The 12,301-nt window shown below is 41.9% G+C and overlaps 1 protein-coding gene across 9 annotated transcripts in view; it reads left to right on the plus strand.

The window, feature by feature from the left end:
• The window catches only part of IQCH (IQ motif containing H), a 225,769-nt gene that overhangs the window by 147,114 nt on the left and 66,354 nt on the right, over window positions 1-12,301 (plus strand). The window contains exon 16 of one of the 9 annotated variants that reach the window (XM_070468693.1): window positions 8,133-8,291. The exons of the other annotated variants lie outside the window; for them this stretch is intronic. Coding sequence (XP_070324794.1) covers window positions 8,133-8,150 — 18 coding nt within the window. The 3' untranslated portion in view covers window positions 8,151-8,291. Of the gene's footprint in view, window positions 1-8,132; window positions 8,292-12,301 lie in introns of those variants that run through there. 9 annotated transcript variants of the gene reach the window in all.

A 12,301-nucleotide genomic window follows, 5' to 3' on the forward strand; every position in this document is an offset into this window, starting at 1 on the left:
ACAATTCAAGGAAATTTATGTAACTGCTGGTCCCTGTGAGATGTTGAGAAAATAATACATTCCAGCAAGAAAATCTCCAGGCAAGAACTGAATAATAGGTAAAAACTCTTAATGTATAAGTGATGTATATAGATTTTTCCATGTATATTGGTAGGAGGATGAATTGTACAACTTCTTAGTCTGTTTCAAAGTTGCTTAATAATTAGTTTTATATGGCTTCATATATGAATTAAACCCACCATTCTGAAAACGGCACCATTTTGCATTCAGAGACCTCGACTTGCTGACTTCACTTAATCCCAAATCTCTGTTTTTCACTCCTGATGAAAGCATAACTGATGAGGAAAATTCAGACACAAATTTTCCATGAACTGATTCCTTCTCCGCCCACTTCTGTAGTGGTGGCTGTGCAGTGATTTGCACCTGCTTTGAGCATCCCACTACAGAAGTAGATGAATCAAGACACAAGTGATAGAAAGGGAGGGGCACACAGAGAGAATCACATTATTCTTGTGAAAATGGAATGATGAATAAATCTAGAGAACAGTCAGAAGAGAGAGTTCCCTTTGATAAATGTTAGTTCTCCTCATGATCTATTCTGGGCTTTTCTTCCTCCTCCATCAGCGGATGGACTTAATGCAGTACCTGTCATGGCCAGCTTTTTACATATTATTTAAAGGATACCAAAGTGAATTACTCTCCTAAGAAAAAAATAAAACAAGGAAAGGAAAATGTATTTAATTTTGAGGCCCATAGAGGTTGCTCTTGTGTTCTCCTTGGACTAGGTTTTATTTCATCTTGTATTTAAAAAGTTTTTTAAGCAAAACTATTGAGATTAAACCATGAAAAGTATGACTTTTTTTAATCTAAAAAATTGAAATGTTTGTGTGCTTGTGTGCTAAGTTGCTTCAGTCATGTCTGACTCTTAGCGACCCCATGGACTATAGCCCCCCAAGCTCCTCTGTCCATGGAATTCTCCAGGCAAGAATACTGGAGTGGATTGCCATGCCCTCCTCCAGAAGATCTTCCTGACCCAGGGATCAAACCCAAGTCTCTTTCCTCTCCTGTACTGGGAGGCAGGTTCTTTACCACTAGCACTACCTGGGAAGCCCCAGTGTTAATGTACCAAGTATTTGCTTGCCTCAGTATTTAAAATCAATAATTTTTATAGAATTCTCCTGATACTAGACTATGATAAATTTGAAATGTTTAAGTTTTAAAAATATTTAACATATTGACATATAGCTGAATTGCATTTAGAAAGCTGAATATATATTAATTTCAAATATTTTAAACTATACCATTTTAAATTACCACCAATTACATTTGGCGTTATCGTTAATGTTGTCAAATGTGACAATTATGAATAATTAATGATCTGTCTAAATTTTTTTAACTTAAGGGAAAATAATTATTATGAAATCTTTTTACATTCTGAGACCTGTGCTTGACCATGGTGTTGTTAAAAGCCAAAGTAAAAAATAAAGTACTTCTGAAGAGCTTTTTTTTGGTAGGAGACTGTTGACATTCTTTTGCCTTCAAAGTGAAATTGTATTCAGAGTGGCAATGAACTGCAATCTCCACTGAGTGTAGCTATTGAGAATTTAGGATTAGAATTATGCTTTGTTCCAGAAGACCATCATAATGGTGCACATTTAGACATCAAAGCATTACTTTATGAGCACAGGCATGTTTTAATGTCCTATTACAGTTTGTAGACCTGTTTCTTTTGATAATGAAGATGTTGTGTCATCAAGCCTAGCCTGGCACATGCAAAACATATGCTGGCAGGTTATTAAAAATTTCAGCTTCTTGATGAAAGACTATCCTGCAGGCTAAGAGTCCAGAGAAAGACTCCATTCTGGGAGAATTATTAGAAATGAGAATATGACTGTAAGCACTAAATTATGTTAATACTTACAAATAGCATCATTTGCATAGCAGTTTATGACACGATACCATGATTTTTCTCATTGGTATGTTGTAGGCAACAGATTAAAAACACTGCTGTTTATAGGGCTTTGAACTATTTTGAGATTCTCTTGCGTCTTATGCAGATACTGGTTTTAGGTGTAGTCATGATTCAGTGTGGACTCAAGGATCTATAAGGATCATCTTTTTTTCTACCTATCTAATTGAGAACCAGAGTTATTTGGTTGCAGCTGAGACTTGAAACAAAGTCGTGAAATCAACAAATGATAAAACACTGAAGTCACATTTTAAAAATCTGTGTTGACATGTAAGTGATTTTAGGAGAAGCAGAATGTTACATAATAGCCATAATAAAAACAGCACAACTCTCATTTTTTTTCATGGTGTCTTGGTACCAACCTTACTCTCTTCATCCTGAAAGTGAAACTTAGTGATTAACACTAAGTTGTGTCCGACTCTGCAGTCCCACCAGGCTTCTGTGTCCATGGGATTCTCCAGGCAAGAATACTGGAGTAGGTTGCCATTTCCTTCTCCAGAGGATCTTCCCGACCCAGGGATCAAACTGGGTCTCCTGCATTGCAGGCAGATTGTTTACCGTCTGTGCCTATCCTGCCAGCTAACAAAATCTACTTCCCCCAACAGGTTCCAATAAACTCACTCACTTAAATACTCAATGTTTATTAAATTTCAGTGAATCTACACATGTGTGCATGCTCCTAAGTTGCCACTCCAGAGACAAGAGAATTTATTTTCATTTAGTAGGAATAAAGGCTTAAGCAAAGACACACCTATAGGGGAAAAATCCTTCGGGCACTCTCACCTAAGACAGTGCAGGGAGACCCAGGTAGACATTTGTTGTGGTACTAGTCCTTCTTGTGCCATTTCCTTTCTGTTTATATAGGGAAACTTCTCTCCGTCACTCCTGGAAAACTGGCTTGTTAGCAGTGACACCTGGTGACACTGCTTTAGAAAAGTAGTTGCCAGAATGCTGGCCTAGACATGAGATTTAGCATTTTTTAGATCCCCACGAATGGGCTTCCCTGGTAATTCAGCTGGTAAAGAATCCACCTGCAATGCAGGAGACCCTGGTTCGATTGCTGGGTCAGGAAGATCCCCCAGAGAAGGGATAGGCTACCCATTCCAGTATTCTTGGGTTTTTCTGGTGGCTCAGACAGTAAAGAAACCACTCGCAATGCAGGAGACCTGGATTTGATCCCTGGGTTGGGAAGATCCTCTGGAAGAGGGCATGGCAACCCACTCCAGTATTCTTGCCTGGAGAACCCCATAGACCGAGGAGCCTGGCAGGCTACAGTCCTTGAGGTCGCAAAAAGTTAGACACACTAGTGACTAAGCACACAGACCCATGAATGGGCTTCCCAGGTGGAACTAGTGATAAAGAACCCACCTCCCAATGCAGGATAGGCAAGAGACGTGGGTTTGATCCCTGGTTCAGGAAGATCCCCTAGAGGAGGCCATGGCAACCCATTCTAGTATTCTTGCCTGGGAAATCCCATGGACAGAGGAGCCTGGAGGCTACAGTCCATGGGGTTGCAAAGAGTTGGACACAACTGAAGCTACTTAGCACACATGCACACAGACCCATGAATACAGTATACACATGCACACAGACTCATGGATGAATACACAAGGAAATGTTTTGACATTTCCTTGTACCCTTGCACATTTGAATCTGCGGATGTGGAACCCACATACCAAGGGCGAGCAATGCCATTTTATATATGGGACTTGAGGATTCTTGGACTTGTTATCCATGGGAGTCCTACCATCAACCCCCCTTGATGGCAAGGGACAACTGGGTGCCAGACATTTCCGCGCTTCACTTGAATTAACTCATTCCGTCTCAGAAAACCTCTGAAGTTTTTACTCATTTACTTCCACACCACTTTGATAAGGAAGGTATTGTTTCTGTTTACAGATGGAGAGATAGATTCCTTGGAAGTGAAGTGACTTGCCCAAGTTCACATAGCTAGTCAATGATCTGCATCTAGCTTGGAACCCACATCCACTCCTCCTGGTCCCCTGCCCTGGCCACACTGAGTTGAATCCATTTAGAAAAGACCCGCTATTTGAAAGCCCTGGAGTAGGGTTCTCCCTCTGGTCCCTGCCTTTGTGGCCTGCTGCCCTTGTGGTGGATTGTCTGCTTTCTACAGACCTGTGGGAAACACAAAGGTCCCACAGCTATTGCGCTCGAATGTCTTCCCTTTCCTTCCTGACAGGGCAGCTGCTGTCCTGTTGCCAGTCGGCTGGGAGGTAAGAGAGCCGTTAGTGCACACGCCTCAGAGTTAGGAGGAAGCCCTGCTGGGGAGCCTCTGGGGCTCAGCTTTGCAACCCAACCGCCTCACCTACCTACTTACGTGAGTGGGTGAGGATAGTGAGTTTGAAATGTCACCCTTTGATCATTCATGGGGGTGACAAATTTTCAATGCCATTCTCAACTTAATACACTCACAAGATCATTTTAATGAACCTGTAAATTCTCAGAAGACTTAGAGTAAGCAGCCTTTCTTCACAATCAGACATGGTATTAAAAATATCGTGAGTATTTAAAGCCTGCTTTTTGTTGTTGTTGTTGTTTTTGACCATGAAAAGATTATTTTATTCCATGAAAATATTCTCAACAGATAACACTATCTTAAACAAAGAATTTACATTAAGAAATCAACATGTGCACAGAAAGAGTAAAAATTACTGAAAAATTAAAGATTTCTTTTGGACAGTTCAACATGTTCAAAAAGCCCTGCTTTTTGGATAAGCAACCAAATATTTTATTTTTTTTATATTTCTTTATATCTCCTGTTCCAGATTGATGTGGTAAATTTCCTTTTAAGCAGAATAAAGTTTGGAATAGACCAGTCTGAATAGTTAAACATTCAGGATAAGTAGGAGGTGGTCTGGCTTCATGGGTTCCATGGACTAGGCAAATGGAGGTTATTGGGGTAGGGAGGAATCATGGGCAAATCACTTCAGCTGTCCAAGTCTCTCTCTCTTCAAGTGTAAAGAGAAATAATGTTAGTACCTGTCTCCTGGAGGAGGTAGTAAGAATTAAATGAGATGACCCTTGTGAATTGGCTACCAATGTATCAATACTTAGCACATAAGACCTCAAAAAATGCTATGTGTTATATTACCACAAAATTGCATTATAATTAAATTGTAGGTAGTATTGAACAAGTACATACAACTTAATCTTTTTCTGGTGATTCAGAAGGTCCTATAGCACCTTTTAGGCTTCCAGAATATTGTTCTATGCATCAATTATCATATAGGATTGTAACTGTTGAAGATACAAGATTGTTGACCAAAGCATGCCTACCCAATGGTTTACCCAGATAATGCCTTTAAAAGAATAAGCCTTGATAGCAGCCTGCTTTCTTATAATTTGAAAGTAGAAAATAATTCCAGTTATTTTAACATCCTACATGTTGAATAAAGAGGCACTGACCTGATAAACTAGACATTTTTTCTGACCACAAGATTGAGACCCAGTTGCTTCATTTTTCTGGTTCCAGTTGGTGGCTTTTCTAATTAGTGTAGCAGCACGTCACCGCAATCATTGGAAAGTCTTAATCATTTACATATTTTTCCTTATCTCTGAAAATGACTTAGAATGTTTTCTTCCAGTTCAGTGGTTATTTTCATGAAGCTGCCAGGGTTGGGTTGGAGGTGCTTCTCAGTGCCTGAGGAAGATGACAAGAGAAGGAAAATTGCCTCCCCAAGTTAAATGAAAGCTGGGTCCCCCTTCCGAGGACCTATAATAATCAGCTATACAAGCTGTTGGTTTGTGTGTCCTATTGATTTAATATGCTTCTAATCAGTACATAAAGCTATGGGCCTGCAGTGTTAATTTTTCATATGCTTACAAAGTACCCTTTGATTTTCTGTCACACGTTAATTACAGCATTTTGCCATTAAATAGGAAGCTTTGTGTAAACTAATTACAAGGTAATCATTGTCTACTGCAAGCGTGCTGTTTGTACCTTTTATTTTATTCTAAAAATGCACAGATCTCACAGTCTGGAAACGCTCTACCTTCCAGCCATTAGCTCTCACTAATTCATAGCATTATTGTGGTGAGGGTGTAGGAGTTGTAATTGTTGTGGTATCAGAGCTGTTAATTACCGGAGTAAACAGTTGAAATGGTGCCAAGGTCTATTGTACAAGGCAGAGAAAAGGAGGTTTAAATGTTACTCCCGCCATCTGGGAGCTAGGGGAGAGGCAAATGCTCGAGAACAGCAGTGAGGCGCTATCGCCGCCTCAGCTCCAGGGTTGGCGGCCATATGGATCCGGAATATTTTGAATCAATTGAATTTAACTGCCAGTTTTTCGCAATAACAGCGTGGAAGGAAGGAATAAAGCAAAAGATGAGAGGAACAAGAATTGGCTAGTGTTTTCACACACAGGAAGTCCCCGTTGGAGTTCTTTTGGAAATATCTGCTCTGCTGAAAGCCACAGAGCAGGCACGGGTATTTGGAACAGATTCAGAGTGGGTTTTACTCTCCTCTGCCGGCCACTGCGCCATTTGCTTCTGGCCGTCTGTGCTCCGTGCCCCTCGGCGGGAGAGGGATGGCCTTGAGAAGACCCGGACTCGTGTGTAACTGTGCCAGAGCAAACAAATCCTCATTTTTGGATTCACTGCTGTATTACTCTGGTATTTTCATAAACATGGTTTGTAGAAAAAAATAATAAATATATAATGCTGTCATATCCGCCTCAACTCTATACCTCTGTACCTGTGGAAATATCAAGGAAGGTACAGAATCTGATTAAGGAAAGCAGATGCTTGCCCATTCCTTTGGTATAAAATTAAAATATAAATTCTCCTGTAAGCCTCTCACTTCATTCGACAAATTCACCCCTTTCCCCCACTACTTGAATGAAAAATCAAGTCCAAAGGGCACGTGTGTTTTCTTTCGTTTTTAATTTTCAGCTAAAGAGCTTTTTCAGCAGATGCCGTTTTCTCAGTCGGTGGTATTTCTCTAATTGGAAAGAAACCTATTAGCCATAAGTGTGGTGGCCACTTCCACTTATAGCTGATTTTTAAACTGTGTGGTTTCTGTTTTAAAATATTGCATAAGCTTTAAAACAGTCATATATTTTTACTTGGCATCACTATTATTTAATATAATTGCCTTTAAACCCATTTTCCAACATTAAAAATACCTTTTAAAAATCTGCCACTTGCTGCTGTAACTACTTTTTCATATCATTCCCCAAACATGAACGTATTCTTCTTTTTTTAAACTACCCTGGATTATTTATTTTTAATTGTTCCTTTAGCAGATGTTGAAGTAATCCAGGGTATAGTGTAAACAACTCCTTTAAAGAGAGAGATCACAGACCATCACATTTTACCATGCGCCAAGGGCCGTGTCTGTCGGGCTTTTATGGGCGGCTTTAGCCCACAGGAAAAATTTTTCCTGCTTTTGTTTATGTGCAAAGTTCAATTAAGAATTTCAAGAAATGCTTAATCTTTATCTATTGAAACTCCCAGCATGCAGTGCGACAGGGTGAGCCTAGAAAGAAAATCAGGGCCCCCTGTGGAGAGGGGGAAAAAGAAACAGCCGTTGAAGAGCTGGAAAGTTGAAAGGGAATGAACCTCTCCAGTGTTTCTGGTCGGGGCAAAGCAGTTGTGCTGAGTTTTGGAATGGAGAAGCAACATATGTGCCTCAGTTGGACAAAACGCTTCTCGAGTCAAATCAACTGCTAGGCCTGCGTGTTGGTGCAAGGTGGAGGCCTGGATAATGAGGGACAGACTCCTCGAGAAGCAGCGAGTGGATAATGCTACATAAGTATGGAATTATATACCGCACTTTCACCATTCTGTTTAATGAGAGCCGCCACCGCAGCGAATCACTTGCCACACAGCCGAAATGGGCCATTAGCTATCAAGGGAAAATTGTCTTTGCCGCTTTCAGCAGATGGAGCAAATATTTTACAAAGCAATTTTACATACCAAAAACATTTGTGTGCCTTGGTAATGTTGGCTGTTTTACATTATGTTACCTTCTACAGCAGCATAATTTTCCATCTCATCGAAGGCAAAGTTGGCATTTTTGATTTTTAAACTCTCAATTAACAATTAAACATGGAGTATTAAGGCAGTCCTTAAACTTTAAGTAGGTGTGGGAAGTAGTTTATGACTTGCTGAAGACATTTTCATTTTTTCTTCATCTTCTCAGCATATTTTTACACTCTAAAGAGGGACGATTGCTAATGATCTTAATGGAAAGGAATGAGTGGAAACTTCACTACTGATTGCCGAATGAGAGTAACCAATGCATGGAATGATCGGAGCATTTGTTGGCTTACGTGTCCAGCATGGATTGTGGGTACACGGTTTGGTCCACCCATTCATAAAAGCTTTAAATGTTTACTATTCAATAACAGGAAACCCAACTCAAAGTGACTTTAACAATAAAGAGAATTTTTTTTAAGTAAAAATAAATAAAGAGAATTTATTATCTCAGGTAAATGAAAATCCACAGATTGTCTCTGACATCAGAGAAGGCGTAATCCAGGCTTCCCTGATGGCTCAGATGGTAAAGAATCATGAGAGAAGGCTTAATCCAGTGGCACAGTATCAACAAGGACCCAGCTACTTTCCATCCCTTCCCCGTACTGTGCATAATATCTGCTCCATCCTAAGGCTGGTGGTCCCCAGGGTTGCTGGGGGGCTGCCAGTGGCTCCTGAAGCTTGTCCTTGGTCAAGGTAATAGGAAGAGAGAAAATCTCACCAGGCAGCATTCTCAGAAAAGCATAAAGGCTTCTTCTCAGAAGGCCCCAGCAAGTGCTTCCTGACACTTGATTGGCCTGACTGGGTCACATGCCCCTCCTGAACCAATCACTTGGCCAAGATATGGCTTTGCTAACCAGGGGCCCCTCCTTGGAGCTGAGCGTGAGGTTACTCTCAATTCTTACATAGCTAAGAATGGGGTAGGGACAGTTCCTGAAGGGAAGTTGGGGACATCATTACCTGGAACAAGAAGACAAAGATGCGGGGCAGTCAACAGCGGATGTAATTTCTGCCATTTTCCATAAATTTGACAGCACAGACTTAGCATCACATGTGGATGATCTAATCTGACCCAGATGGACCATCAGTACCCGCCCATGTCAGTTACAGACACAGAGCTCGCTGCACTGTGGCATACTGGTAGCAACTAGATTGGAATCCCAGTTTGCCACTTCATGGCTGTGATATGAAATGGAGATGATAATAACTGCTTCAGAGAGTGGCTTTGAGATAATAACTATAAAAACCTCTGGCACAGACCAATCACATGGTAAGCTTTCTGTAAGAGAGAAGTATTGTTTTACCCAAAAAATAGCCGTCGTCAGGACTCCACTGGTGGTCCAGTGGTTGGAATCTGCCTGCCAGTGCATGGGACACAGATTTGACCCCTGGTCCAGGAAGATCCCACATGCCACGGAGCAAGTAAGCTTGCACACCACAACTACTAAGCCCGCGCTCTAGAGTCCATGCTCTGCAACTTACTGAAGCCCACACACCCGGAGCCCATGCTCTGCAACAAGAGAAGCCACTGCGGTGAGAAGCCTGTGCAGCGCAACTAGAGAGTAGGCCCCACTTGCCGCAACTAGAGAAAGCCTACAGAGCAATGAAGACCCAGTGCAGTCAAAAATATATAAATAAAATTTAAAATATAATAACAACAATAGTATAAAAAGTGTCCTGTGCAAGCAAGTACCCTTCTCAAATTCACATTCAAACTAGGAATCCTGCCCTTTTCTCCATCTCTGTGCTGCTAGCCTTTTCAAATCCTGAGCACCTTTCGTGGGACCCGTACTTTCCCTCTGAAAGAGGGCAGTGGGGGCGATAGAGAACCCTCACCCCGGAGCCAGAGGTGGCTGAGAGCTCCTGCGGCCTTGCTGTATGAGAGTAGAAGCCCCGTCCCCTCTTCTGTCACATGAGGCACTTGTCTTAGATGGTCCAGATGGCCTCTTTCAAGACTGACATCCCTGCTTAGTTTCAAGTGATTATCTTGCCCCCCTGGCCCTGTGTCACCTTCCATTCCTCCATTTGGGGATATCAGAAGGCTCTGTAAAAGCAGAATCATCTAGGTAGGCCCGTTGGTTTCTCTTTTGAACAACACCAAGTAATGTCTGATGTGAAAGATGGAAAGTGATTAGCTGACAAGTTATTTTACTTAACTCATCACTGCAGATCTAGCAAAGAGGTTTCTGACATAAAAGACGTATTGGTGATTGATATTTAGAGCATTCTGATTTGTATTCTTTTTTCCTCCTTGCTCATCCTCCCAACACACATGCACACACACATACACACTTTTAGAATTTACTTGGGAAAGTTAACTCTCTGGAGCTTGAAGTAGCTTTAGTCATTGAGGGCAATATTAAATTGGATATGCTAGCAGCTTCCCCTGAGATATCCTGAATTTCTTTCAGTCAAATACCTCTTCTTTCAAATTTATACTTTCTTGATAGAAGAGAGAGAGAGAGCTGAGAGGCGAGGTCCATGCTTGATAGACAAGAATCTTTAGGATGCATTGGTCAGACTGATGAAGGCCCTACAGTTATCTTGGAACCTGCCAAGGTCATAACTATCACTGATGCGCTCTGAGGGGTAAATATGGATAATGGACAAAGAGTGACCAAGCTGTGCACTGGCACGGGTGTGGCTCAGGTTCCTCCTGGATGGGAATTGCTCTAGAGCCATTAGCTCCACAAAGGCCGGCAGCTAATGTGCATTGCCGGAAGAAGTGCAGTTAAAATGGAGTGAATATCTGGAATTGTTTCAAAAACTAAAGGGAATTTTTCTAACATTTGCTTATCATCCATGAGGTCTGTGCTTTCCTTTTTGCACCCCCTGAGTTGTTAGCTCTGAAAGATCTGTTCCACGTGGTTGATAAACTCTCTGAAACACTAACCAGTAGTCTATCGCCTTGATGCGATGCACTGAACTACTCATTTCACAAATATGTTAGACAGAGAATCTTGTGCCCTGGTTGCTGGCTTGTAACAGATATTCTACATACTCACACACACACATACACACACTGCAAGGGTAAAATATGGGGGGATCAAGGCTAACTAGCAATGGTTCCCCCAACTCCATTGTTTTCTGTCTTCAGTCACATGTTGAAAATCACCCCATAACAGAATCTGATAACTCAGCAAGTGCCCTTACACAAGCCTCTTCACTCTAGGGGCCTCTGCTCCCCATTTGTAAAGCAGGGGGAATAATCCTGTGCTGGCCCACCTCAGAGTGTTGGTGTCAGAACCAAAGGAGATAATGGATGTGAGCCTGCTGTAATAAGATAAAGTATTTTATGAATACTGTTCTGAGGATTCACATGAATTTGGGGGTTGTGTAGCATGGTTTTATATGTCTGTGACTGTGGGCATCAGTGTGTACTTAAGTTTACTCTGAACAGAATAAACCCAAGTAGCTACAGATCTTCCCTCATCAGCATCTGCCCTTAAAGTTGTGATAATTATGTTTGAGCAGAACAGAAACTCTCCCCAAGCTGAGAACTTATATCTGACATCTCTTCAATGGAGCTAAGGCCATTCTTAGTATAATCCTTCTATTTCCTATCAGATGCTTTTAAATACAGAAATAAATTGAACAGTTAATACCCCACCCCATTGTTCCTCTAAATATCTTTTAGAGAATTCCTTGTGGCCCCAAGCTGCCTCCATGTGCCCCAGCATCCCCTGTCGAGTGTCACCCTGCCAGCACCTTTAGTTGTGTACTTCTCACAATGAGACATGATTTCCACAGCAGACTTTCCTCTAGGAAATTTACCCCTTTGCTATACACAATACAAACACTGTGGATCAAGGTGGAATGGCTGGCTTTGTAAGCAGAGGCAGTGAAGGCAGCCTGACACTGTGTCCAGATGCCTCTCACAAGCCACAGCTTTATGAGTTAATTATTGGCCCTCACATAGCATGTTGCATCTGAAGTGATACTTTATACATGTCACCTCATTTATCTCCCCATTGTCCCTTAGAGGCCGGGAATCTCATAAAATCCACCCAGGAAGAATTGGTTCTTAAGTAGTCATCCCCGCCAGGTGGTCCCTGGGCAGCAAGGTGGGAGCCTGTTGCAAGGTTTCCCATTTCCCCTTATCCTATAACCTCAGCTGTTTAGGGCCAGGTCCCTGTGTTTATTGCAGCCACACATATTGGGTGCCCCCTGTGCTGAGCACTGGGGACCTGATCACAAAGCCACTGACCACGCCAGTGGTCCCCCAGAAGCTGGAGAACATGAAGAAAGGAAGGACAGCCCCACTTGACAGTAGAGAAGATTTCCTGGAGGAGGAGTGATCGGAACTAACTCAGAGAGGGTGTGAAGGAATCACCC

This window comes from Odocoileus virginianus, chromosome 6 (genome assembly GCF_023699985.2).
Source record: "Odocoileus virginianus isolate 20LAN1187 ecotype Illinois chromosome 6, Ovbor_1.2, whole genome shotgun sequence".
Lineage (NCBI taxonomy): Eukaryota > Metazoa > Chordata > Mammalia > Artiodactyla > Cervidae > Odocoileus > Odocoileus virginianus.